At 39.8% G+C, this 13,978-nt stretch overlaps 1 protein-coding gene across 1 annotated transcript in view; it reads right to left on the minus strand.

Moving 5' to 3' along the window:
* Positions 1-1,030: 1,030 nt before the first annotated feature.
* LOC145416351 (uncharacterized) overlaps positions 1,031-13,978 on the minus strand; it is a 165,128-nt gene continuing 152,180 nt past the window's right edge. Inside the window, exon 4 of the mRNA XM_080285349.1 lies at positions 1,031-1,617. Within this exon, the coding sequence (XP_080141475.1) occupies positions 1,075-1,617 (543 nt within the window). The 3' untranslated portion in view covers positions 1,031-1,074. The remainder of the gene's footprint in view (positions 1,618-13,978) is intronic.

A 13,978-nucleotide genomic window follows, 5' to 3' on the forward strand; every position in this document is an offset into this window, starting at 1 on the left:
AACTGTAGTCGCAGGATCCACTTGGTGATAGTACCTCTACCCTGTATTAATCTGGGTTATTTGTCAGGATTAAGGTGTAAGTGATAAGTACTATGGTCAGACTTATTTGATATTGTGGTTGGCTGTTTTATCGGTTCCGTGAGATTAAACGATTCTGCGAACAGCCCGCAGTCCTGGCAGAATGCAATAATCTTTCTACATTATGGGGGTCAGTATCACACAACACGGTTATATCAGTAGTATGAGTAGCAAGAGTGAAGTTAAGGGTAGTCAGCTGTGTGGATATGGAGTCAAATATACTGGATTCTGCTGAGGCATTGGGGAAGAAATAAACTATACGGCTATATGTGGTTTTATTAAGGTAATTGAGTTTATACAGTGAGTAATCAAATGTGAATTTCATGATAGTGTCAATTACATATTCAGATTTGATAAAGCAACAAGTGCCACCTCTGGTATGAAAGATAGTGAGGAGATGGTAACCAGTAAGACCGTATGGTGATTAGTCAGATCTGGGTTTCTGTGAGAAATGCGGCATGAAATGTGCAAGAAATATCAATTAGGAATAAAGCTGCATGCAAACTGAAAAAAAAAAAAATATTGGGTAAACCTTAGGTAACAGCACAAATAATAGCCAAAGTTTTTGTGAAATATTTGTATTGTCCTCTTGCTGTGTTTGTAATGCTTATAATTTAGTCATCTACTTTACTGTTACTTCAAAGGTAAATTCAACTACTGGAATATTTTCTTAAACAGTATGTAGGCTACAGTCAATGATGTACCAAGAATGACGTGTTCATGCGCTTATTATAAGTAGAAGTAAATGTTGTTTTAGTGTTATACTGGTTTTCATCAATGTAATAAAAAAAAAGAAAAACAAAATCAATGAAAGCAACATTAGTCGACCTTCGTTTAGACTGCCACAGTCACTTGAAACATTTGACACATTACAAATAGCCCGTTCTAACGTAAACTTTTTGTAACCCTGTGAAAAGGTGTTGTGATTTTCTCACTAGCTCAAAACATTCACAGCCATCGAAGGTTCCCAGCACAAAATATACAAGGCTGCAAAAGTTACTCTTTTCTTATGTGTGTCAAGACATCCGGGAGGACAAGACCACAGTGAGTTACGGTGACCTCAGTGACGGGGTTGTGGCTCACAGCAGCGCTCACCACCTCCAGCCCTGACACCACCTCACCGAAGGGACATCTGATACTCTTATCCGGGTCACCTCTAGTGCAGATGACAAAACAAGACTCCAGCATCTCTGAACCTCTTCCATAACCAAGACAACCAATGCTCTGGCCTTTATCTACTCTTTTATCATACACAAAAACTAATCCTGTCGTCAAGGGTTTTTCATAAGTAGATCCCATCTCAGCATGAGTAGCAAATACCTGATCCTTCTTCCGTTTACCCCCAACAACTAAACACTCTCCCTGGTCACTACTGTTCAGTACTTTAGAAGCTTTGGCGCCACGATAGGATGGTCCCAGAGCACCCAGGCAGAGTGCCAGGAACTGGCGTGCCTGACGTACGTGGCACCACATGCGGATGTTAACTTGACCGAGATGACTGCCACCTGCACTCAGTGTCAAGAACACTTCACAAGGTTCCTGCCGGGGGAAGAAGAGAGGGGCTGTAATGACAGGTCCAAGATATATGTATCCTGAATGTAGTGTAGTAAACTGAGGTAGGAAAAAATCAAATGAGTCATCATTCAGTGTCCTTTTTTTCCGTAGTTAGCAATGATTTATTCTGATCCCTTGAACCGATGTGTCCCTGAAAATACTAAGAACCAATACTGTATTAAAAACAAATTAATAATACCTTTTTTTTTCTTTCTTTCTTTACCTCCTAAACAAGAAAAAAAATAGTACATGGGAAGGAAAGGGTCATATACTTTTCCATTTTAATGATACCTGCCAACGATAAAACCTAATACTGTATCTGAACAATTACAAAAACACATCTTTTCTCACATCAAATTGAGGCTTACTCCATCCAGGCGCCACACTTCACGAAGGCATACATAATACCACCTCAGCCTTTCAAAACCTTCAGTCAAACAATATCCTTCATGAACAACTACCGAAGATTGGCCCTTCAGACGTTACCGTACCCAGCAAGACACGAGTACACCCGGCCAGACTGTGACGCAGTTACCACTCGTCCGTGTTCTTGTACGTTACCAGCACAATATAAAACACAAACAATCCAATATACCTACACTGCAGTGCAGCCACATACCACAACACACACTCATCTCACGCACCACATTGTCACAACACACAATCCTTTCAACAAAATCTGAACAAAGAACTCTGGCAGGGAGTGGGTGAAGGGGCCGGTTTTCTGCATTCCACTGGGTTCACGACCAGATGAGTCTGGAGTTGCAACAACAATTACTAATACTACCTGAAATTTTTTCTCTTTACAGTTCCATAAAATTATGTCACCAGGCAAAAATATTTCGTTCAGTTATTGACATCCAAGGAACTAAGTAATAATGGTATGCATCTGTCCAGCAGAAAGCCATTCTCCTCATATGTCAGTCAATAACCAAGTGTTAAAACACAGTTCTGTTCCTTTATGGTTGGAAATTTATTTATCACTCTTCTTCATGCAGTGTTAGTTTCATCAAAAAGTAAAGCGTAGGTATCTGTATAACTGTACCTTACGGTTCACTAAATACAGTGTGTAGGATACAAAAACTTGCCCACTGGTTGCCTCTACTTCGCCTCCACCTTAGTAGTTTGTCCTCCTCCATCATCAGAGAATTTTTTCCCAGTGGTATACCAGACGAAGTTCAGTGGTAGTGTATTCTATAGATCCCTATTAATTGTTACACGCCTTAATCCCATAAGGGGTGGCCATAAACAAATCGCCTCCACGTCGCTGTCATCTGCCATTTGGCTGCCCTCCCTCCAACTCACACTCCCCTTCTTTCATATATCTCTCCACTCCATCCATCCATCTCATCCTAGGTCTCCCCCTCCTCCTTCCCCCCTCCATGTCACTCAAATATATTCTCCTCTCCACAGGGCCGAACCATAAAAAATGACTTCCTATAACACCTTCAGTCATCTCCACATCAACATCACAATGCTCCTTTACTTCCTCATTTGTATGTATGTCTCTCCATGTAACTTCACATGCTCCTCTCAGATAACCACTGTTATCATTCCTGACTCACGCTCTGCCACCAGGATCCAAGCTTCACTTCCATATGCCAGAGTGGGGATGCGAATACTGTCATGCAGCGATTATTTATTACTTCCATCCTCACTTTCCTATTCCTTATCATTGCTTCAGTGAACTAGCAACCTTTCTACCTTGCTGTACCTTTTCAAACATGATACACTTTCTCTAACCATCACAAACACCTGACAGAGCTGGATTGCATCAGCAACCTACAACTGAACAGTTTTGTATCACATGACATCCAGTCCCTCACAAATATCGTCGGATACTCATATGCACATTGTACCATTCCCAATATCTGGAAACATGCTACAATCGTCATAACATTACTCTTCAGCCAAACATGGACCCAACACACGCCTCTTCATATAACTCTGCATAACACTACTTAGTGCACCATCTATGATAACTGCCTAAATCTTAACAAAATCATACATAATGTGCCACTTCCTCACAATACGGCTTTAAAGCTCTCCACTGCACAAACACCTTACTAAACAACGTTACACAATACGCTTCTGACAACACAAGCTTCACAAGGTTGATACAATATACACTTCCCATATGAAGACCACGAATAGGATGGATGGACAGTGTGAAGAGAGTGCTGGATGCGAGAGGGATGTCTGTTGAGCAAGGAAGAGTGGCTGTGCGTGACAGAAATAAATGGAGAGAAATTGTGAATGAATAAGTGATGACGCAGCCCTGAGGGGATATTCTCCCGCATTTGGTCTGATCAGCTAGTCAGGTCAGGTGCGGGTAAGGGGATGGGTCTGTTATGATGTGGCAGGGGTAAACCAGTTCTGCTGTCGGGCCCTGCTGCGGATGTCACTGATTGCATTGCGCAGTTGACCCTTGTGCGGTGTGGTGCGGTGAGGATCTGTCCGTTCTCCCATTTGGGGCTAAGATGCGAATGAATGTGTTTAAATGAATGTGTTTGAATGGATGAGTGAATGGAGAGTGAGTCGTCCTGTCTCGGCTACCTCCCTTTCCTTGGGGGAAGCAGCCTAGGTATATAGGTAGATAGATATGTACAGACATTAGTAAACCTTTTCATGCCATACCCAATGCAAACCAAACACAAAAAATCTACAGCACTTTAATATGGAGACCACCAACAAACTCCGACTTGCCACCTTCTTGTCTGGTAGACACGCAAATGCTACACTCCAGAGCAAGTCATCAATGGCACGAAATTTTCCTAGTGGAGTTCCTTAGGGATCTGATCTTTCACCCATATTTTTCAAAATATACCACGTGCATGACATTCTTCCGCTCCAGCCACTCACATATGCAGATGACACTGTAACAAAACCATACACCACATCGCAGACTCACCCTGCACACCCCAACAAGACTATACCTCAACACTCTTCAGACATAGGTTGAGAACAAAAGCTGACGATCTCTTCGGCCAAATCCACAACTACAATCATCACCCGCAAGAATCATAAGCACAAGTTCACTCCTACCGTCTCCATGTCACATACGTCCTCCAGTAACACCACTGGAGTGGCACATGACGCTGGCTTCACCTTCAAGGGCCATATACAACACATTAAGAAGTACTGCATCGCCAGACACAGTGCATTTAGGGCAATTAAAGGAACAAACTTTGTGCAACAAAAGGAAACACTCTTCCTACTCTACAATCAATATAAATGTATCATGTCAGTTATGTCCTGGGTCTTCCCTGCAAGGCCCCCTCCTAGCTAACTCACTACCACACCTTGCAAACCATACAGAACAACGTTCTGTACATCGTTACTGTTGCATCAATACTACTTTCACAGCTCAATTACACTCTGGAAAAAAAAAATCCTGCAATAAGAGTACCTCCGCTAACACAGAGCAGCTTTACACTGCACAATTAGGTACGTAACACAATTACTGCACAAACGCTCACCAATAGCATCCCAACTCCAGACACTCAAACCGGACAAGCAGTAATCTGTAGTCTTAATCGATTACAATGGATTACAAATTTTTATATAAAATTCCATTCGTAATCTGTTACACACTACTAGTAATATGTACAAAGTAACTGCATCGTACATTCGGAACCCGAATGCTAATCGCTCGCCAGAATATTCTGTTGGCCAAGTCCAAGATTTTGGCCGTATCTTGATGCCCTGAAGGTTTTATGTTGATAGTTCAAGCCGTTCATGAGATATAATGGGAAAACACACACACACACACACACACACACACACACACACACACACACACACACACACACACACACACACACACACACACACACACACACACACACACACACACACACACACACACACACACACACACACACACACACACACACACACACACACACACACACACACACAAACTTCTCTAACGGGGGTAAAAACAAAAAGAAACACAGGTGTTTATATCGGGTATAACACGCTGACTACCACCCTAGTGTGGGTGATGCAGCAGGTCTGTAGAGTATGGTTGTACACAGGTAACTAGTACAGTAAATTAGTTATGAAGACTATAACAGAACGACGTTACTGGGATAAATTACACAGAAGTTTCCCTTAATAATGCTGTTGGAACGTTAGTGGGATAAATTACACAGACGCTTCCCTTAATAATGCTGTTGGAACGTAAACTACAGTCTAGATCAAGACTGTAATTATAAAACGAATATAAGTTAAACCAATGAAAAATCAAAACGGAGTGATATCTTTCATTTTATATTATCAATCTTGTGAAACAGGATGGAATCATTTCTGCAACTCGCCCTATATTGATGCTCACGATTTTTTTTTTTTTTTTGTGTGTGTGTAATTACTGCTAGGCTATTTCATGGATTTCAGTGAAACTTCCCAGGTTAGTTCAACTGGGTACTGGGACGGTCTTCCACTAGATACACTTTTTCAACCACGATTCTGAGGGGGAGGGGGTCAGACTTCCTCACAAAATATTTCCAGAAATGGTGGAAAGAGGGTAGATATGGCTTTGATGTATTAGTATATGTTGTACAATGGGCTTTAATCCGTTATACAATATTTGCTGAGCGTGACCCCTCCCCCCGATGACTGTTTGGGTGTAGGCCCCCCTCCCCAAAATATACAGGATCATATACAAGAGATTTTAATGAAACTCCCTAGGTGGCTTCGTCTGGTTACTGGGAAGGTCATCTGCTATATACAGTTTTCCAACCATGAATTTTAGGGGACCAGCCCCCCTTACCAAACTGAATATTCTCAAACAGTAAAAAGAGGGAAGATATAGCTCTTACCCAGCCCCCCTCCCTAAAACAAAAATCATCAGAAATAAGGAAAGGTGCGCACATGGTTTTAGATAAAATCTACATATATATATATATATATATATATATATATATATATATATATATATATATATATATATATATATATATATATATATCGCAGGACTGGGTATACGGTTGCCATATTTTCTCTGAACGCACAGGAAGAAATGGCACATCTATTTTATTAATATATAGGAAGAAACCAGTCCTGTAATTCCGATTTCACAACAAATAATCATAAGTACATTCGAATTTTGTGTAATCGTAATCCTACTCAAGAAAGTGCTCTGTAAACGTACTTTTAACTGACTACATTATTATGTTGCCTCTTTAATCACACCATGTCTGACTCAAAAACTAGCAATGAAGAAACATATACAGTACATATTTATTTCAAGTGCTGGGCAATATAAAACATCGATCAGAACATTATAAGGTCTACCTCTTGATATCCACCCTGAAATAGACCTGATCGAGTACACCTATTGCTAGGCTCAGATCAGGACATAACCCTACCCTCCTTAGTTACCAGCTTAGATCTGGGTTGGGAGAAATCGCACATAACATGTTCCTCACTTGTACAATACGCCCACACCCATAACCTATATTATGAAGCTTGCACACCTGCCACATTAAGACGCAGACACATCAACGGTGTGGAGAACCTATAGGATGACTCCATAGGGTCAGTTACTTCCTTGTGGTCGACGGGTCTGCTGGGCCAGGCATGAGCAGCTTGAGCAATAACAGCAGCTTTGATGACTGATATTGCCGTCAAATTCTTCAGTTTTTTTCTTTGGATATGCCATGAGTTTACTATATTCTAAACACTTCCCTAGGGAGGGAAAGGAGGTCCGGAAGATGATGATGACTAAACATTTCAGATCAGTTACAAATCTTAAACCAATCAGTTGTAATCAAGCACTGTTGCATACTCGTATTAAAATGTCAAGCATACACTATACCTTGTTTCAAAGCGGTTACTAAACAGTCATGATCTTAATTAATCTGTATTCATACACAGCTACACATAATGTTTCTTATTAATCTTGTCATACAGTGGTATGATTGCAATATCGTGAAACTTTTCCAAACTTGACTTAAATAAAATATTGCATAAGTTTCAAGAAACCGCTTGGTAGTGTAGGTTAGATTTTATGGTACCCTCTGACTCAGGCGGTAAACTAACAGCTAGAGGGTAAAAGGATAAGCAACACTGCTCTGGCTTTTTTGTTAAAACAGTTGTAATATGACTCACAGGCATAATATTCGATATGAACTGAAGCATCACTTACAGAGTCCATCTCCAGCAGACCCGGCCCCCACAGAGTAAACTTGCAGCAATAGCATCAGTGGTTGAGGATGCCGTCCAGCTTCAGTCACATTCATCAAGAGCAACACTAGATGTAGTCAGCAAGTGTATCATTTCACACTGACTCTTTCATAAGGAGGATAAACTGCCGGTGTCATGGGAAATCTGAGTATATTATGTTGGGTCACCTACCAGTACTTAACTGCTGCACATCATCTCATACTTTTTTCACAGCGGAGAGGGGATAATAAATTTACAGGAAGCAGAGGACACGCTACCCATTATATATATATATATATATATCTATATATATATATATATATATATATATATATATATATATATATATATATATATATCATACAATCCTACGTTGCCTCACGAGGAGTGTAGGAGCCCGAGGCTAGGCAGTTAATCCTGACATTTAAGATGAAAGTGACCAGCCTCACTCATCCCTGAGTGGCATTACATGAGCAATAAACCCCAACCACTCCTTGGATATAAACCTTCACCGGTTCAATCCGATTGGAGTGCAATAATTACCCACTAAACCACAAGGCGCCAAAATTTCGTTATATGGTCACCATCCAGCGTAGTTAATGGTTCCCTGTTGTCAGTATATATATTCATCCTTCCTTCCACCATGCAATCGTACCTTGCCCCATGAGGAGCGTAGGAGCCCTGGCCTGGCAAGTTGGCTCTGACATTTAAGATGAGAGTGACCAGCCTCACTCATCCCTGAATGACACTACGTGAGCAATAAAACTCAACCACACCTTGGATATAAACCTGCACCGGCTCAATCTGATTGAAGCGCCTAAACTACCAGTCGCCATATTTGTTATATGGTTACCACCCAGCGCAGTAAATATATATATATATATATATATATATATATATATATATATATATATATATATATATATATATATATATATATATATATATATATATATATATATATATATATATATATATATAAAGTGGTCGGTGGGGGCGCTCACCATCCACTCACTCGATGTAGTGCTGCTGTCGGGTGTCTGCCCTTTCCTCTCCTCCATCCTTCTTTCCTTCCATCCTCTTCTGTCATCCTTTACTTCATTCTTTCCTTGTCCTTCTGCCTAAGGGTAACGTTACACTCCCTCTTCTGTCTTTCATTCCTTCATTCTTTCCTCTTCCTTCTGCCTGTGGGTGACTCTACACTGAGTGACAAGCCAAATGGTTTCCCGTACACCAGGAAACCATTTACTACGCTGGGTGGTAATCATATAACCAAATTTTGGCGCCTGGTGGTTTAGTGAGTAATTATTGCGCTCCAATCGGATTAAGCCGGTGAAGGTTTATATCCAAGGGATGGTTGGGGTTGATTGCTCATGTAATGCCACTCAGGGATGAGTGAGGCTGGTCACTCTCATCTTAAATGTCGGGACCAACTGCTTAGCCCCGGGCTCCTACGCTCCTCATGGGGCAATGTAGGAGTGGATGACGGATGGATGAATGGATATATATATATTATATATATATATATATATATATATATATATATATATATATATATATATATATATATATATATATTCTACTACAGACCAGCATCACTGACCAGTGTTGTAAGCGAGGAACTAGAAAGCTAATACAAATAATTTGGGTAAACCAGCTGGAAAAATACAATATGGTAACATAAAGTTCGGTTTCAGAAAAGGAAAATCATGTGTTAGGAATCTATTAAGCAACTGAAGGACTTGCAGAAACACCACAGAAAAGAGAAGGATGAGTGTATCTATTTAGATTTTAAGAAAGCATTTGACAAAGCACCGCACCAAAGACTTTTATGGAAACTGTACCATCAAGGAGAAATCCAAGGTAAATTGTACTGTTGGATGCAGATTTTCTCAGAAAAAGGGAAATGAGAACACTACTAAGGGAAAATTACTCATCACTGAGGGAAGTGACTAGCGGAGTTCCACATTCAAAGTGCTTGCACCAAATATGTTTTTTGTATAAATAAATGATATAGACAGGAACATTGGAAATGGGAGCTATCTAAATATGTTTGCTGATGATCCAAAAATACAAAGGAGAATTACAAACACAGACTCCTGCACAGAGCAACAAGAGGAATTAAATAAGCTTCATGAATGGAGCAATAGATGGCAAATGGAATTCACTGTGGACAAATGCCATGTAATCAAGTTTGGTAAAAGTGAAAAAAGACCAGATTGGGATTATACGCTAGGAAGTTCAACCTTATACATATCAGAAAAGGAGAAGGACCAAGGAGTGATTATCAATAACAGACTATGTCCGGCTGACTACATAAATGAGAAGGTACGGAACATGCATACACTGCTTGCTAATATGAGAATAGCATTCACATATATAAATGAAAAAATGCCGAGAAAGATAATAGCTTCATTCATCAGACCAACCCTGGAATATGCATCAGTAGTCTTGAATCTTCATCTCAAAAAACATAGATAAGATTGAAAAAATACAAAAGGCCGCTACAAGATGGGCACCAAGTTTAAGGGATCTAAGCTATGAAGAAAGACTAGTAAAACTGAACCTACCAACATTACAAGAGAGAAGGAAAAACTGGAGGAATTATTACGTTATATAAATGCATCTCAGGGAAAGAGAAAATAGACATCAATGAGTATATAACTTATGGGGAGGCAGCAGCAAGAGGACACGGCAAAAAACTGCATAAGAAGAGAGGTGACAAAGACGAAAGGAAATTCAGTTTCCCAAACAGAGCAACTGATCAGTGGAATGCACTACCGAATGAAATAGTGTGTGAGAAAACTATTCATATATTTAAGAATATGTATGATAATAATGGTTTAATACACGGGACAGTACGAGCTTGATTCATTCCTGAAGTGGTACAATTAGGCAAGCACACACACACACACACACACACACAGTATCTATCTATCTATCTATATATATCTCTATCTATCTCTCTATCTCCTATCTATCTATCTATCTATCTATCTATCTATCTATATATATATATATATATATATATATATATACATATATATATATATATATATATATACATATATTAAGAGACAATGAATGGAGGAAGGAAAAACAAAGAAAAAAAAGTCCACTTGCCTAAAGGCATCCTCCATTCATAAAATATTTATAACAACTGGACTGAAATAAAAGTGGATTAAATGTCTGTGGAAAGCAACTCCCAGGAAGTAACTTCCAGAGAACAGTAGTTCTGGGGATAAATGAATTCTGATAAGCAGAGGTTCTGCACTGTGGGGGAGAGAGTGTACTGTAAGTTCATGGGCGCTCCCAGCTGCCCGAGTATTTCGAGAGAAAATATGAAGGGAAGGCACAATTGAGGCAAGTTCGTCAGAGCACTTACGGTAAAAATATCGGTAAAATAATGCTAAAGATGCAACATCTCTACATACTGATAATGGAGGAAGGTCCTGCGTAATGGCAGGATTATTGATTAATCTAATGGCTTTATTTTGAATTTTGTCCAACTGCCTCAATGCAACCGCTCCACATCCACTCCGCAGTGGCGAACAGTATTCTATCTGAGAACACATGTGACTTTTGTATATTGTGGCCAACTGCTCGTCAGTGAAGAATTCACGAACTCTGTACGTAAGTCCTAATTTTTTATATGCATTTTTAGGAAGGGATTTAATATAAGCTGTCCAGTTTAGGTTGGTGTTTAGTGTGACACCTAGGATATCAATTGTAGTGGATATGGAAATATTGACATCATTTAAAATTATGCGGGAGTCTAAGGTTTTTTTTTCTGCTGGAGAAATTAATGTATTTAGTTTTCTGAGCATTAAATGAGACAAGATTTGTTTGTCCCCATTGATTAATTTTAGAAAGGTCCTGCTTCTGCGAAACTGCTGTGTTTATTTGGAAATTTATAATATCAGATTGTGTAAAGGAGGTACTAAATGTGAAAGAACTATGAAGTGTCGAGTCATCAACATAAGAGTGTATTGGGTTGTGAGGTACAGACAGGAGGTCATTTATATGAATGAGAAAGAGGGTTGGGGCCGAAACTGATCTCTGAGGTACGCCATCATTCATGGAACGAAATTGGGAATAAATTCCATCTACCATGACCCGTATTTTTCTATTATGAAAGTAAGAAGAAATTAGAGGAACCAGCGATGCAAGGCCATAGTGTGACAGCTTAGACAATATGGCCCGGTGCCATACTGTCAAATGTTTTTGAAATATCAAGTGCTCTTGTGTGTGTTTCACTATGTTGGTCTATTGTTATGTTAATCTGATGGTTAAGAAGGCAAAGAATGTGTACAGCTGAACGTTCTTGTCTAAATCCATACTGTCGATCATTGATTAATTTATTGACTTCTAAGTGCTTGACTGTGCGTTTATTTATTAGTATCTCAAATACTTTATTGCAAACGGAAGTTATAGCGATTGGTCTATAGTTTGAAGGATCAGAAGTGGCCCCCTTTTTAGGAACATGATGAATATTTGCTTCTTTCCAAGAAGCTGGAAAACTTGAGGTACAGATGCATAAGCGGAAAAATTTTGCCAATACAGGAACCAAACTGAGGAGCAGTTAAGTACTACTGAAGGAATTTCATCTGGACCAGTAGCTTTGTCTACTGAGAGATTCTGTAATACAGCTTGTACGTATCTGGTGTGAATCATGAAAGTAGGTATTTGAGCGGAATCAAAATCAAGTACAGGAATATTGTGATTTGCTGTATTTAGAGTTGTTTGTTGAAAAAAATATCAACAAGAAGACTGGCTTTTCCACGTGGGTCACTTACTAGATTTCCAATGGGGGTCTGTAACAGTGGAAAGGAAGAGGTGGTAGTGCCGTTAGATTTGAATGAATTAAGGACAGACCAGAATATTTTGTTGTCATTTGGGTTTTTAGTAGTTTGTTAGCTTGTCTATGAAGAAAGTTAGATTTAGAAAGACTGATAATAGTTTTGGCGTGGTTTCTGATATTTGTATAATAGTTAAAGGTTTCTTTAGTTTTGGTCCTTGTATAAGTGTTATAGGCTATTGTTTTATGTTCTGTTACTCTAGCACAATTATGGTCATACTATTTAGGTGAATTGCATCTTTTTTCTGTAACTGTGATGGGGAATGAATGTTTCCATGCCGACTTTAATTACTGTAAATATTGTATATGGACCAATGTGGAGCTTGCATCTTGAGAGAAAAAGAAGGTCCAAGGAATATCCATGAAAAAATTTTGAAGACCCTCCCAGTCTGCCCTGTCGAAGTGCCATTTAGTCACCAGGACAGGTTCAGAGTAGGAGGGTGTGGTAGGTGTTGAACTGGTGGCTTGAATCAGTGGATTCGAGGGGGGACTTCACTTCGACATTATAATAATCTGAACTGGTTGTTATAAACAAGTCCAATAGGTGGAGATTTTGATCAGAGTTGTCTTGTACACGGGTAGGTTGACTGACTAATTGGGTGAGATTGAATGAGTCTGCAAATAGCTCACATTCAAGACCAGAATCATCAGTTCTGGCTGAATAAGTGAGCCATTCAACATTATGGACATTAAAATCACCCAGAATAGTAATTCCTGATGCAGTATTAATGTTGAGGACACTTAGCTGTGAAGACAGGGAGTCAAACAGACTCGGCTCTGGAGGAGCATTAGGGGAACGATAAACACAACAGAAATATTTAATTTTACCAAAAGAATTTAATTTGTATATGGAATGGTCGAAATAAGGAGTAGACTGCAGCACCAATCGAGCAGGGCAGTACTCCCATGGTGGATGGAAAGCTGATGACAGGGAGAGCTGGAGCTCCCGTTTCATCGGCCCTTGGGACTAGTTCCTGACCATCCTCCTTTGCTGAACTTTTTCATTATTTCAGTAACACAAAGAGAAGGCCAGCACGCTCTCCAGTACAAGTTTCTCTAACTGTCAGTATCAATCTACATGCACAGTACACACTACACTACCTTTTCAAAATTAAAAACGAAAAATGGCACATTATAACCATGCCTCGGAGACCCAGGGAGGGGGGCGGACCATAATTGCCCCCACCATCTGCCCCTCTCCCAGTAATGACTCATCGTGCCGGAACCACTGTCTGACTCACTTCTTTTTCATTTCTGCAACATTTGCAGCCTTTCCTCTTGATTCTTCTGAATTCTCTTCTCTCTGGCTTCGGCTCTCCT

The sequence above is a fragment of the Coenobita brevimanus genome, chromosome 105, assembly GCF_032717465.1.
Source record: "Coenobita brevimanus isolate Jiangsu-jjx chromosome 105, ASM3271746v2, whole genome shotgun sequence".
In the NCBI taxonomy this organism is placed as follows: Eukaryota; Metazoa; Arthropoda; class Malacostraca; order Decapoda; family Coenobitidae; genus Coenobita; species Coenobita brevimanus.